Raw genomic sequence first — 13,761 nt, 5'->3', positions numbered from 1 at the left:
ATTACAGTAATTTTTTTTTAAAGATTGAGACTCTTTTGTAGTCCAAAATGATGAATTTTGTTACATGGTCACCTGCTATTAATTAACATCTATCCAGATATTTACAATTACATCACTCCTCTATTCTTTTACAAGTAGGCTCCATGCTCAGTGTGGAACCCAGTGTGGGGCTTGAACTTATGACCCTGAGATGACCTGAGCTGAGAACCAGAATTGGTTGCTTAACTGAGCCACCCAGGCACTTCTCTATTCTTTGTCTATAGGAGTTTCAAGCACCTACTGAATCAGCTGAACATTATGTGTGAATCTCCAGGGATGGTGAATAATGGATATAAATTTTAGGTTGTAATTTTTTTTTCCTTCAATACGTTGATAATCTATCTCATGATCTTTTAATTAAAATAAGACATGTGCCATCTATTGTATCTCTGTGCCTTTGTAAATGAGCTATCTAGCTTTAGAAGATTCTCTCTGATGTTATTTTATCTACAATGCACCCTGATATAGTTTCCCTTGTCTTTTCTGTTTAGCACCTGATAAACTAATCTAATAGAGGTCCTTCCTCTTTAATTTTAGGAGAGTCATTTTTTAATTTTTTAAAAGATTTATTTATTCATGAGAATCACACAGAGAGAGGCAGAGACACAGGCAGAGGGAGAAGCAGGCTCCCCAAAGGGAGCCTGATGTGGGACTCGATCCTGGATCCTAGGATCACGACCTGAGCCAAAGGCAGACGCTCAACCACTGAGCCACTCAGGCATCCCCTGAGAGTCAATACTTTTTAATCCAGTGTGTTTACCTGGTTCTTCTCGGTAAATGTATTCTGGTTTCATGATTCCAACACGCTCTATTATACCGTGAACAAGACCTATACAGTACACGCTACCTCATGGAGATGAGGAGGCTGACAGATTGGGAAGTGAGTGAGATCCTTTGGGAGGAAGAAGGGACAGAGGGACATTCATTCAAAAGTGAACTGTGAGCTGAGACTTGAATGAAAGGGAATTACCATGCAGATATCCGATTGAGGAACATGACTAAAGATCAAATCCAAATAATAATTAATCAATGAATTATGAATTTTTGATTACCTTTGGTACTTCCAATGCCTCTGTTAGAAAAGCAAAATAAACATAACAGACCTGTTTTCACTGGGTTTTCTTACCATTTGTTTTATCTGTACTGGAAGAAGCGCTTTTTATTAATTTAATGTTTCCCAAGCTTCACTGATTCATGTACCTGACATAGATTTTTGCAGTGTAGAATTAGTTCAGGTGATAAAGATTATAAGAGTGGTTACAAGAGGGCAGCCCTGGTGGCTCAGCGGTTTAGCACCGCCTTTAGCCCAGGGCATGATCCTGGAGACCCCAAATCAAGTCCCATCAGGCTCCCAGCATGGAGCCTGTTTCTCCCTCTGCCCCTGCCCCTGCCTCTGCCTCTCTCTCTGTCCCTCATGAATAAATAAATAAAATCTTAAAAAAAAAAAAAAAAGAGTGGTTACAAGAGAGAGTTTAATAAGGAAGAACAGAAACTCCTGAGATGCTAGCAACAGTAGATCATAATCTAAATGGCAGTTACACATAATCTAAATGTGCATACAACTGAGCACTGAAGATTCTGTACTTTTTTTTAAAATTTTATTTATTTATTCATGAGAGACAGAGAGAGAGAGAGGCAGAGACACAGGCAGAGGGAGAATCAGGCTCCATGCAAGGAGCCTGATGTGGGACTTGATCCCAGGACTCCAGGATCACACCCTGGGCTGAAGGCAGCGCTAAACCGCTGCACCACACGGGCTGCCCCGATTCTGTACTCTCCTGAAGTTATATCCCCATAAGTAGAAAAAGATCTGATATTTTCTCTAAGGACTATGCTATATATATATATATATATTTTTTTTTTTTTTTTTAAGATTTTTATTCATGAGACAGAGAGAGAGGCAGAGACACAGGCAGAGTGAGAAGCAGGCTCCATGTAGGGAGCCCAATGCAGGACCCGATTCCAGGACTCCAGGATCACAACCTGAGCTGAAGGCAGACACCTAACAGCTGAGCCACCCAGGTGTCCCTATTTTTATTTCATTAAAGAACTCTAAAGCTAAAAAGGAATGAAATCTTCATTTGACCACCTTAATTAGGTAGGTGGTGGCAGAGTACTGAGCATGAAGAGAGGCAGGCATACTTTATAAAAGTTCTGAAATACTCTAGAAAGAGGAGCAGAGCTCATGAGCTCATGTAACAAACCCCCTCCCCTCAATAGATGGTCATATTTAACCAAAATAGTGATGGATAGTTAACAAGACTCAGGAAGAAGTAAACAAGACTCCAGAGGCATGACTTGGAGGGTCAATCTGTTGATTGATCTGGCTAAGACACAACAGATTTGTGAAAGAAAGATCAGGAAAAATTATGGACAATTTATGCTTTAGGGCTTTCTCATAATGGTCTCTGTGGACATAGCCCAGGAATTTGAGCTTTTAATTATGTATTCATTTCACAAAGGCAGGCGCTAAACCACTGCGCCACTCAGGGATCCCCATTTCAATCAAAATCTAAACAAAATGTACACAAGCACATTCTATTTTTTTTAAAGATTACTTTTAAAATTTATTTATTCATAGACAGAGAGAGAGAGAGAGAGAGAGAGAGAGAGAGAGGCAGAGGGAGAAGCAGGCTCCCTGCAAGGATCCCGATGTTTGGGACTCGATTCCGGGTCTCCGGGATCATGCCCTGGACTGAAGGCGGCGCTAAGCCGCTGAGCCACCAGGGCTGCCCTATACAAGCACATTCTAGATCACATGAATGACCAACCACTTTATAATCAAGTACAGTGGTCTATAACCTGGATTTAAATGCTTGTAGTTTCAAATTATGTTGGTACCACATAACACCTAGACAGCATTTATCATGTAGCAGTGGTGTCTTTGCTTGACACTGCTGTCGAACTCCTATCCTAGTCACACACAACTGGACTATATTATAACATGTAGTAATTTAAGCTTTGTTTGTCAACTATAAGCCAAACTTTCGTAAAATTCTAAGAAAATGTAAAAATATTTTTAATAATTTTAAAAAATCATTTAAAATTTTATTTTTTATAATATTTTATTTATTTGACAGAATGAGCACAAGCAGGGGGAGTAGCAGAGGGAGAGGGAGAAGCAGACTCACTGAGTGGGGGGCTCAATTCCAGGACCCTGGGATTGTGACCGGAGCTGAAGGCAAATGCTTAACTGAGTCACCCAGAGGTCCCTATTTATTTGTTTTAGAGAGACCAGGGAAGAGGAGCAAAGCAAAAGGGACAAAGAGTCTCAAGCAGACTATGCTGAGTGTAGAGCCCCACATGGATATTGATCTCAGGACCCTGAGATGATGACCTGAGCTGAAACCAAGAGTCACTCAACTGACTGCACCATACAGGCGCCCCAAAAATAATTTTATCTTTTAACTAAACCTGTTTAATTAATTTTTAAAGATTTTATTCATTTATTCATGAGACACAGAGAGAGGCAAAGACATGGGCAGACAGAGATACGCAGGCTCCATGCAGGGAGCCTGATGTGGGACCTGATCCTGGGACTCTAGGATCACGCTCTGGGCTGAAGGCAGATGCTTAACCGCTGAGCCAACTAAACCTGTTTAAAGTTCACATTATTAGCTAAATGAGAGACATAAATGTGTAAAAAGGAAAGACGACTGGGGCACTTAGATGGCTGTTGGTTAGGCATCTGACTTTTTTTTTTTAATATTTTATTTATTTATTCATGATAGTCACAGAGAGAGAGAGAGAGAGAGAGAGGCAGAGACATAGGCAAAGGGAGAAGCAGGCTCCATGCAGGGAGCCCGATGTGGGATTCGATCCCAGGTCTCCAGGATCGCGCCCTGGGCCAATGGCAGGCGCTAAACCACTGCGCCACCCAGGGTTCCCAGCATCTGACTTTTGAACTCAGCTCAGTCTTGATCTAGATATCAGGAATTTGGGCCCTGCATTAAAGAACACACATACACAAAACCCTCAAAACAGGGGATCCCTGGGTGGCGCAGCGGTTTGGCGCCTACTTTTGGCCCAGGGTGCGATCCTGGAGACTCGGGTTCGAATCCCACATCGGGCTCCCGGTGCATGGAGCCTGCTTCTCCCTCTGCCTATGTCTCTGCCTCTCTCTCTCTCTCTGTGACTATCATAAATAAATAAATAAATAAAAATTAAAAAAAAAAAAAACCCTCAAAACAAACCCCCCACCAAAACAAAACAAGCTTCACTAGGTTTTTTTTTTTTTTTTTTAAGACTTTAGAGAGAAACAGGACAGTGCAAGGAGGAGGGGCAGAGGGAGAGAATCTCAGACTCCACATTGAGTACAAGCCCAAAGTCCTTGATCCCAGGACTCCAAGATCATGACCTGAGCCCAAAACTGAGTTTGATGATTAACTATTAAACACAGGTGTCCCAAGCTTCACTAGATTTTGACAAGTACATAGCTGAATGTAACAGTAATGATAGTAAATCAAGTTGTGACAGGAAGTGATTCCAAAGAACTGAAGATCAAGAGATTTTTAAAAATTTTTACTTTTTTTAAAAAAGCATTTTATTTATTTATTCACAGAGACACACAGAGAGAGAGGCAGAGACACAGGCAGAGGGAGAAGCAGGCTCCACGCAGGGAGCCTGATGTGGGACTCAATCCCGGGTCTCCGGGATCACACCCTGGGCTGGAGGCAGTGTTTACGCTGAGCCACCAGGACTGCCCCCAAATTTTTACTCTTAAGTATGATTCATTGGGCTTAAATTGGTAACCATAATTAATGGTTAAGCAAGAAATACAGTATGTTGTTTGTAGAAATGTAATGCTTAAGATAGCAAATAGGATCATAAAAACTTAACTACCATTAATTTAAAATGCTCAAAACCAAAATAATTCTGAGAGTATGGACCTTAAAACAAACACTTAATATTTTGAATATAAATTACTTTTCATTCTCATAAAGTATCTCTTCAAACTGCTAAGACTAAAGAATCATATATATTTGCTAAGACATTAGTGAAAGATGCCATCAAACACGTTTACTCAGAAATATTCAAGTTTCAGGGCGCCTGGCTGGTACAATAGTTAAGCACCGGACTCTTGGGTTTTGCTCAGGTCACAATCTTAGGGTTGTGAGATTGAGACCCACCTCAGGCTCTGTGCTAAGCACAGTCTGCTTAGGATTCTCTCCCCCCTTTCCCTCTGCCTCTTCCCCACTGGTCTCTCTCTCTCCAAAGTAAATCTTTAAGAAATGTTCATGTACCACTTTCACTATACCTCTCAACACATTAGGAACTGTCTAGTGATATGGAAGACTCAATGAACAAATAAAGCTAAGTCTTTTTCATGACAATTTGATTAACTGAAGACAAATACTGTTTTAGGAATATTCTTTTATATAAAGACAGAAACAGAGAGTATTTGTTTCAGTATCACACAATTAGAATATCTTTTATTTCTGCCCCTTACTAAAATCTAGAACTAAAAGAAAATGAGAGAGATGTTAAACTCCCAGAAGAGAACAAAAGAGACGGCAACACAAGATTTTTGGAAGCTAAAAATAAAGTTCATGGGTTCTCATAGTCTCAAAAGGCTGGAGCACGAGTTCATAAGCTCAGATTTGGGACAGTTTGAGTAATCAGGCAACCAAATAAGAATGTCAAGTAGTCAGCCGGATATGAGTTCAGGAAAAAGATTCTGGCTAGAGATAGAAATTTGAGTCCTCTATTTAAGTCAGTGAGATAAGACCATCAAGGGAGCCCCAAGTCTTGCTTGGGACATCCTAATGTCTAGGGGCCAAAGACAATAAGGAAGAAATAGCTAAGGGGACTAAGAAAGAACAAGAGAAGTAGGAAGGAAAACCAGGCGAGGTGTTTGCTAGAAACTGGCAAACTAAAGAAATTACAAAGTGGAGGTAACACACTAGAGGTGTATTATTCTAGGAAACGTTGCTTAAAGCAAACTGAGGTGACAGATACCAGTAAAAATTGTTCCAATGGAAAAACAGGGATGAAAATCTGACTGGAACAGGTTCTGAAAAAATAGAACAAACAAAAACGTGAATACAGACAACTTTCCAAAGAGTTTTGCATAAAAGAAAGAAACGAGACACTTGTTGGCTCGAGCTAGGATAATATATCCATAGTAACAGGAAAGAAGGACACATGAGCACATATACTGGTAGTCTTATAGATGCTGTTGTGGCAATTTTTTCAACTACTTTTCTGATTCTATTTTTCAGCACCAATAGGGAGCAAGGTGAGAGAGGAATTACTATAGATGTGAGGACAGAGGTGAACCGAAGAAATAGTCACTAGACAACATAACAGTACAGGCTAGGGAAACTTAGTAGAACTACTAAGCAACCAATTTACAGGGATGATTGGTCAGCATGGGTGACTGGTAAACATTTCCACTTAAAACACATACATTAAACATGTTTTTGCAAGAGACAAACAACCTACACAGAAATGGTTCAGAGAACATTCAGGAACTCTCTGCCCCATAGTCTGATATACACACACACATACACACACATATTTGGCCTAAATTTTTCCCATTTTTACCTTTATGTTCCTCTATCGTATACTATGAATTTTATTCTTCTCTCGGGTACTATTTACCCCCCTCACCATACATTTTCAGGGTCTCTTCTTTCTTGTTCTATTCTTGTTTTGCATGATGTACTACCACTTCCAATTTCTGGTCTTTTGTCATGACCCTGCAATTTTTTTGAGAGCCTGCTCTGCATTAACCAATGTCCAGATGAAATCTTTATATATGTGTATAGTACTAATGAATAAAATCAAGTCAACAATGCCAGTCAAGACTTTTGCTGTTATTTTTCTGAAAGAATAATTTGATGAGACGGTCTTATAACAAACATTTATTTGGTAAAGTATTTTATAGAAATAGACCCTAAAATCAAACAATTTCTTATTTAAACAAGAGAAAGCATAATCCCAATCTTTCCCCCCATCAAAGCCTACTCCATAACTGAAGTACCCCAAACCCATGAACTGTATCGCTAAAAAGGGGGAAAAAGACATTAAACTTCCACAGGAAGACTGTATAAATCTGGCAGTGGTTAAGTACAAATCAGCCTGTACCCAAGAGTATTATTGAGCCTGAAAAATTAACGGAAAACCTAAAGTCACTTTGAATACTTCTCTGTTCTTAATAAGGCTCATAAAATTACTATGTATTAATTATGCAATGGAACTAGTTTCATTATGTAAACTGATACAATCAAAATAGTAAAGTGGATAATCTGGATTTTAAAACCAATACAGGTAAATCACTAGATGTAACCAAGAACTTTAAACTTTAAAAAGACAGTCTTTAGCTCCAATTTAAAACAAACATTCAGGACTGGAATCCTCAGAATTTTCTAGTATCTTGAATATCCCCATCTTCTCTTTAATCGGTCCTGAGGCATTCATTTGATCTAAGAAAAAAATATATAAACAAATATTTATTTTTTAAAAAGCATAAGAACCCAAAAAGGAATCTTTTTTTAACATACTTTTATTTTTTTTAATTTTTATTCATTTATGATATGCACACAGTGAGAGAGAGAGAGGCAGAGACACAGGCAGAGGGAGAAGCAGGCTCCATGCACCGGGAGCCCGACGCGGGACTCGATCCCGGATCTCCAGGATTGCGCCCTGGGCCAAAGGCAGGCGCTAAACCGCTGCGCCACCCAGGGATCCCCCAAAAAGGAATCTTAAAAGAGATGTCCAATATGTTGTCATGAGAAGAGTCTGTCCACAATTTAAAAACCCACAGAAATGTGGGGCACTTTATTCCTTAATCATTTATAGTCAACATAGCAAAAGTGAGAAAGTGTACTCCTCTTATTACAAGGAGAACTGACCTCTAAGGAACAAACATCAGTTTGCTAATCAAAATCACTTCTGCTGAATTTAAGATACACGAGTATAGAGCACCAATTCGAAATTGCATTTTTGGATACTTAAAAAAAAATAAAAAGCCCAATCATGGTTAGTTTAAAAGTTGAGAGGCAAGATACTATGAAAATTATCTCCATACACATCCCCCACGGCTAATATGTGGTCTTTTACATTTTTTTAAAAAAGATTTTATTTAAACAAATATTTTATTTATTTATTCATGAGAGACATTGAGAAAGAGTCAGAGACATAGGCAGAGAGGGAGAAGCAAACTTCCTGTGGGGAGCCCAATGTGGCACTCAATCCCAGGACCCCGGGGGATCATGCCCTGAGCTGAAAGCAAACACTCAGCCACTGAGCCACCCAGGCATCCCACTCTTTTACATTTTTGTGAATGATAGCTATGGAGTGAAATCTCTACTGATTTTGAATGGCATTACTCCAATTTCTTTGGCTGTTGAAATATCTTTGTATGTTCACTGGCCACTTCTTTCCTGGGAACTGCGCAAGTTGTCCATTTTTCTTGCTTTTAGTTATCTGTATGTAATAAATACTTCCTGCCTGTTATGTGTTGCAAATATTTCTATGGTTTGTCTCTAATCTCTGTTTATGATATCATCTGTTTTTATATAAGTCTTTAAAGTAATAAAATCTATTGATTTAATTTTGTACCTTAATTCTTTCCCTGAAACGCCTGGGTGGCTCCCTGCATGAAGCCTGCTTCTCCCTCTGCCTGTGTCTCTGCCTCTCATGAATAAAGAAATAAAATCTTAAAATAAACTTAAAAAAAAAAAAAATTCTTTTCCTGTTCTAAAATCATACATATAGGGGATCCCCTGGGTGGCTCAGAGGTTTGGTGCCTGCCTTTGGGCCAGGGCGTGATCCTAGAGGCCCGAGAGTCCCACATTGGGCTCCCTGCGTGGGGCCCGCTTCTCCCTCTACCTGTGTTTCTGACTCTCTCTCTCCCTGTGTCTCTCATGATGAATAAATAAAATCTTTAAAAAATAAAATAAAATCATACATATATATATATATATATGCCTATTTTTAAAAAGTTTCGCTTTTAATATTTAGGTTTTGACCAGTTAGATTAATCTATGTAGAATTTGTTGAGTATGAGGTCTCTCAGATGTTGATTAGAAATGTCCTTATAGGGATCCCTGGGTGGCGCAGCGGTTTGGCGCCTGCCTTTGGCCCAGGGTGCGATCCTGGAGACCCGGGATCGAATCCCACGTCAGGTTCCCGGTGCATGGAGCCTGCTTCTCCCTCTGCCTCTCTCTCTCTCTGTGTGTGACTATCATAAAAAAAAAAGAAAAAAAGAAAAAGAAATGTCCTTATATCATGCATTTGAATAATAGGAATTCCCTCTCTCTAGTCTGAATTGCCATTTCTGTCATTTACTGATTTTCCATTCAAGTTTGGTTGACTTTCTGGATTCACCAAACCACTGGTCCACTTATCCTATCATATGCTAATTCTGGTCTTGATTATTATGCCTTTATTTATTTCTGGTCTTGATTATTATGCCTTTATATTATTTATGCCTTTATTTAGAGGCAGAGACAGAGAGAGGCAGAGACAGGCAGAGGGAGAAGCAGGCTCCATGCAGGGAGCCCGATGTGGGACTCGATCTCAGAACTCTGGGATCATGTCCTGAGCCAAAGGCAGATGCTCAACCACTGAGCCACCCAGGTGTCCTTTTGTATTTTTTTTTTTAAAGATTTTATATAGGAGCCTGCTTCTCCCTCTGCCTGTGTCTCTGCCTCTCTCTCTCTCTCTCATGAATAAATAAAATCTTTAAAAAAATTTATATATATATTTTAAATTTTTTCTTAATACATGGTATGGAATATTTTGTTGTTCTTCAAAATTGTCCTGGCTCTTTGGCCTTTACTAATCTTCCATATAAATTTTGAAAACTGCCTGTCATAGTTCTTTAAAGAGACATATTGGGGCTTTATTTTTTTTTTAAGATTTTATTTATTTATTCATTAGAGACACACACACACACAGAGAGAGAGAGAGAGAGAGAGAGAGAGAGAGAGAGAGAGAGAGAGGGCAGGCAGAGACACAGGCAGAGGGAGAAGCAGGCTCCAATGCAAGGAGCCCGACACGGGACTCGATCCCGGGACCCCAGGACCATGCCCTGGGCCAAAGGCAGGTGCCAAACTGCTGAGCCACCCAGAGATCCCCTATTGGGGTTTTAATTAGAAAATCATATAAAGACTATTAAGTTAGGGAAGAATGACTTATCCTTTAACATGTACATATTTACCTATATTCATAATTCACCTCCATGAATATAGTTAAATCATGTACATTTATTCTGTCCTTCTAGGCTTCATAATTTTGCCCATAATGGTCTTAAAGAAGCTATTGGAATCATTTTATTTTCTTTCCTTTCCTTTTTTTTTTTTTTTTAAAATATTCTATCAATCAATCAATTAGACACACACAGAAAGAGGCAGAGACATAGGCAGAGGGAAAAGCAGGCTCCTCATGCGAAGCCTGAAGCAGGGCTTGATCTAGGACTCCAGGACCACAACCTGAGCCAAAGGCAGACACTCAACCACTGAGCCACCCAGGTGCCCCTGAAACATCTGATTTTCAAAATAATTATTGCTGATACACATACTAATAATTATTAGCAACCTTCTCAACTTCTATTTTAAAAATATCTAAATTCCCTAACTTTCTATGGAGATGATTATATTATCTGCAAATACTACACTAAAACCAATTACTACTCCCCTACCTATTTTATTTTATACCATTAGTTAGGACTTCCTTGTAAATTATACAATGTTGTGTACTGTACAGTGGGAATGAGAGCTGTTATCCTTGATTGCTCTTGATTTTAGGAATTTACTGGATGAATGCATTTTACCAGATTAACAACATTCTTCTCCCTATCTTTTTTTAAAAAGATATTTATTTATTTATTCATGTGAGAGAGAGAGAGAGGCACAAAGACACAGGCAGAGGAAGAAGCAGGCCCCATGCAGGGAGCCTGATGTGGAACTAGATCCCGGGTCTCCAGGATCACGCCCTGGGCTGAAGGCAGCGCTAAACCGCTGAGCCACCCAGGCTGCCCATTATTCTCCATATCTAATTTAAGAAAAATGGAGGTGAAAGATTTAAATTTTTGTATAATCTCTATACCTAATGCAGGGTTTGAACCTACACCCCAAGATCAAGAGTTGCAGACTTCACAGACTAAGCCAGCTAGGCACCCCTATATGGCTGATTTTTATTTGATAATATATTTAAGATTTGGCCATAGGACTCATCTTTCTCTTATTTTTTCATGAATATTTGAAAACTAAAGTAAACATGCAAAGAATTCAAAATAGCTAAAACTTATTTTGAAAAACAACAAAATTGGATTCACTCTTCAGTTTCAATATTGACCACAAAGCTATAATCAAGACAGTGTGCTAGTGGCATAGGACTGACAAACAGATAGATGAAGGGGCCAGAATTGAGAGTACAGAAATAAACCTGAAGATTTATGATCAATTGACTTATAATAACAGTGTCAAGGCAATTCGATAGGGAAAGAATAGTCTTTTCAACAAATGGTGCAACATGCACAAGAAATTTAAACTTTTACCTCATACTCTACAGAAACATTAACTCAAATCCAAGAACTAAAACTGTAATTCTTCAAAGAAAACACCATGACCTTCACCAGGCAAAGATTACTTACACATGACATCAAAATCCTGAGTAGTAACAAAAAAAGATCAACTAGACTTTATCAAAATTAAACATTTTTGACCTTCAAAAGACACTAATTAAGAAAAGTGCAAGACAAGGGGTGCCTGGCTGGCTCAGTAGGTAGAGCACGTGACTCTTGATCTCAGGGTCATAGGTTTGAGAACTACACTGGGTGCAGAATTTAGGGGGAAAAAAACAAAACAAAAAAACACGTATTGGATAAAGGATTTACATCTAGAATATATAAAAAGAAGAGGTATTTGAAACGAAGTTGAAGACACCATGAAACTAAACTCAGTAATGTGCTCAGAAATGTTTAATAATCCACTTCCCTGATGCCCTGCCCACCAAAAGGCCCTGATTTGTAGTTTTTTTTCCTATCTCCATGGAATTAAATATCCCTACCATCATCAATACCAAGCTACCACCATAACAGTGTTGAACTAGGGTTCGGAAAAGATACACAGCAGTACACCATTATTTAGTATTTCTACTCTATAGATACACACAATTGAGAGCATAGATATTAGTACTGTTATAAACTAGGAAATGATGAGTTCAAAATATTTAGTATATTTGTTTTCAAGATAATTTATGGTTACCATTGTAGGCATCAACTCATTATTCTAAAGATTGATAAATAAAAGAAACAATTTATCCTGTACAGAGTAACCAAAGAGTTGATAGGGAAAAATTCTTAATATAATTCTAGCTAATAAAGGAGTAACAAAACAAGAAAGTCACCATTTTGCAATCCTTAAGGAAATAATGGTTCTAAAAAAATCATCATTAGTGGTTACTAAAACCATCAGGTTAAATAGAACATAGAACTTTATAATAAGATCAGCCCGAATCAGCTGGCTAATCTTAGCTCACTAAAAAGGAGAAACTCAGATATATGTGCCTCTTGGGAGGATTTAAACTACGACAACAGCTCCTTTGTCTTGGCTGCTAAAATAGCATCCATGGGGATCCCTAGGTGGCTCTGCGGTTTAGTGCTTGCCTTCGGCCCAGGGTGTGGTCCTGGAGACCCGGGATCAAGTCCCCCATCAGGCTCCCGGCATGGAGCCTGCCTCTCTCTCTGCCTGTGTCTCTGCCTCTCTCTCTCTCTCTCACGAATAAATAAATAAAATCTTAAAAAATAAAATAAAATAAAATAGCATCCAGACTATGGAAGACCTGGAAATGTCAGGATGTGAACCACAACCAAAATGACAAGTACCAACAGCACCCAGAAGGCCAGGGTAATGCTGGTAGCATCAACGCAGGATCAACTTCAACAAACATCACCCAGGTTACTTTGGGAAAGCTGGTATGGTGCATTACCCCTTAAAGAGGAGTCAGAGCTTCTGCACATCTGCCAACCTTTATTAGCAGACACTGGCAAATAAATGCAGGAAAAACAAGACTGAAACTGATTCTACCACTAACAAAATGCAATCAAGTCACAAAGTTCTGCAGAAGGGAAAGCTCCCAAATCAGCCTGTCATCACAGAAGGTTAAATTCTTTAGCAGAAGAGCTGAGAAGATTAATAGTGGTGGTAGTGGTGGGGGATGTCCTGGTAGCTTGAAGCAAAATGGAAGGAGACTCATTAAACTCTAACAAGTGGGCAGCCCCTGTGGCGCAGCGGTTTAGCGCCACCTGCAGCCCGGCAGTGTGATCCTGGAGACCCGGAATCGAGTCCCACGTCGGGCTCCCTGCATGGAGCCTGCTTCCCCTCTGCCTGGGTCTCTGCCTCTCTCTCTCTCTCTCTCTGTCTCTCATGAAAAAATAAATAAAATCTAAATAAACAAATAAATGCTAACAAGTGCTTTTCTCAAAGAGAGAAAGAACAAAGTATTCCTAAGAAATGGAACCTGAATCTAAGCCTGTACAGCTATGTACATAGCTATTACCACTTTTCAGAAAATAAGTAGACTGAGGAACAAATCAAAGAACAATACAAAAGGGGTAAACAAACAAACAAAAAAACCCCAGCCAATTCCAGAATGTAGGTCATTATATAAAACAAACAATTCAGTTTTTGTCAATGACATGGTAAAAGTGAGGAAGGTGTTACGGAAGAAAAGAGAGTCAACAGTGAAATCTGGATCCTGAATTTAAAGATT

At 39.2% G+C, this 13,761-nt stretch overlaps 1 protein-coding gene across 2 annotated transcripts in view; it reads right to left on the bottom strand.

The window, feature by feature from the left end:
- Positions 1–6,892: 6,892 nt before the first annotated feature.
- The window catches only part of HELLS (helicase, lymphoid specific), a 44,406-nt gene continuing 37,537 nt past the window's right edge, over positions 6,893–13,761 (bottom strand). For both annotated transcript variants that reach the window (XM_025990997.2, XM_025990987.2), the window contains exon 22: positions 6,893–7,466. In XM_025990997.2, coding sequence (XP_025846782.1) covers positions 7,372–7,466 — 95 coding nt within the window. In that variant the 3' untranslated portion in view covers positions 6,893–7,371. The remainder of the gene's footprint in view (positions 7,467–13,761) is intronic.

The sequence above is a fragment of the Vulpes vulpes genome, chromosome 15, assembly GCF_048418805.1.
Source record: "Vulpes vulpes isolate BD-2025 chromosome 15, VulVul3, whole genome shotgun sequence".
NCBI classification, from domain to species: domain Eukaryota; kingdom Metazoa; phylum Chordata; class Mammalia; order Carnivora; family Canidae; genus Vulpes; species Vulpes vulpes.
The sequence above is the reverse complement of the archived record's forward strand: the minus strand, read 5'-3'. Positions and strand labels throughout refer to the sequence as shown.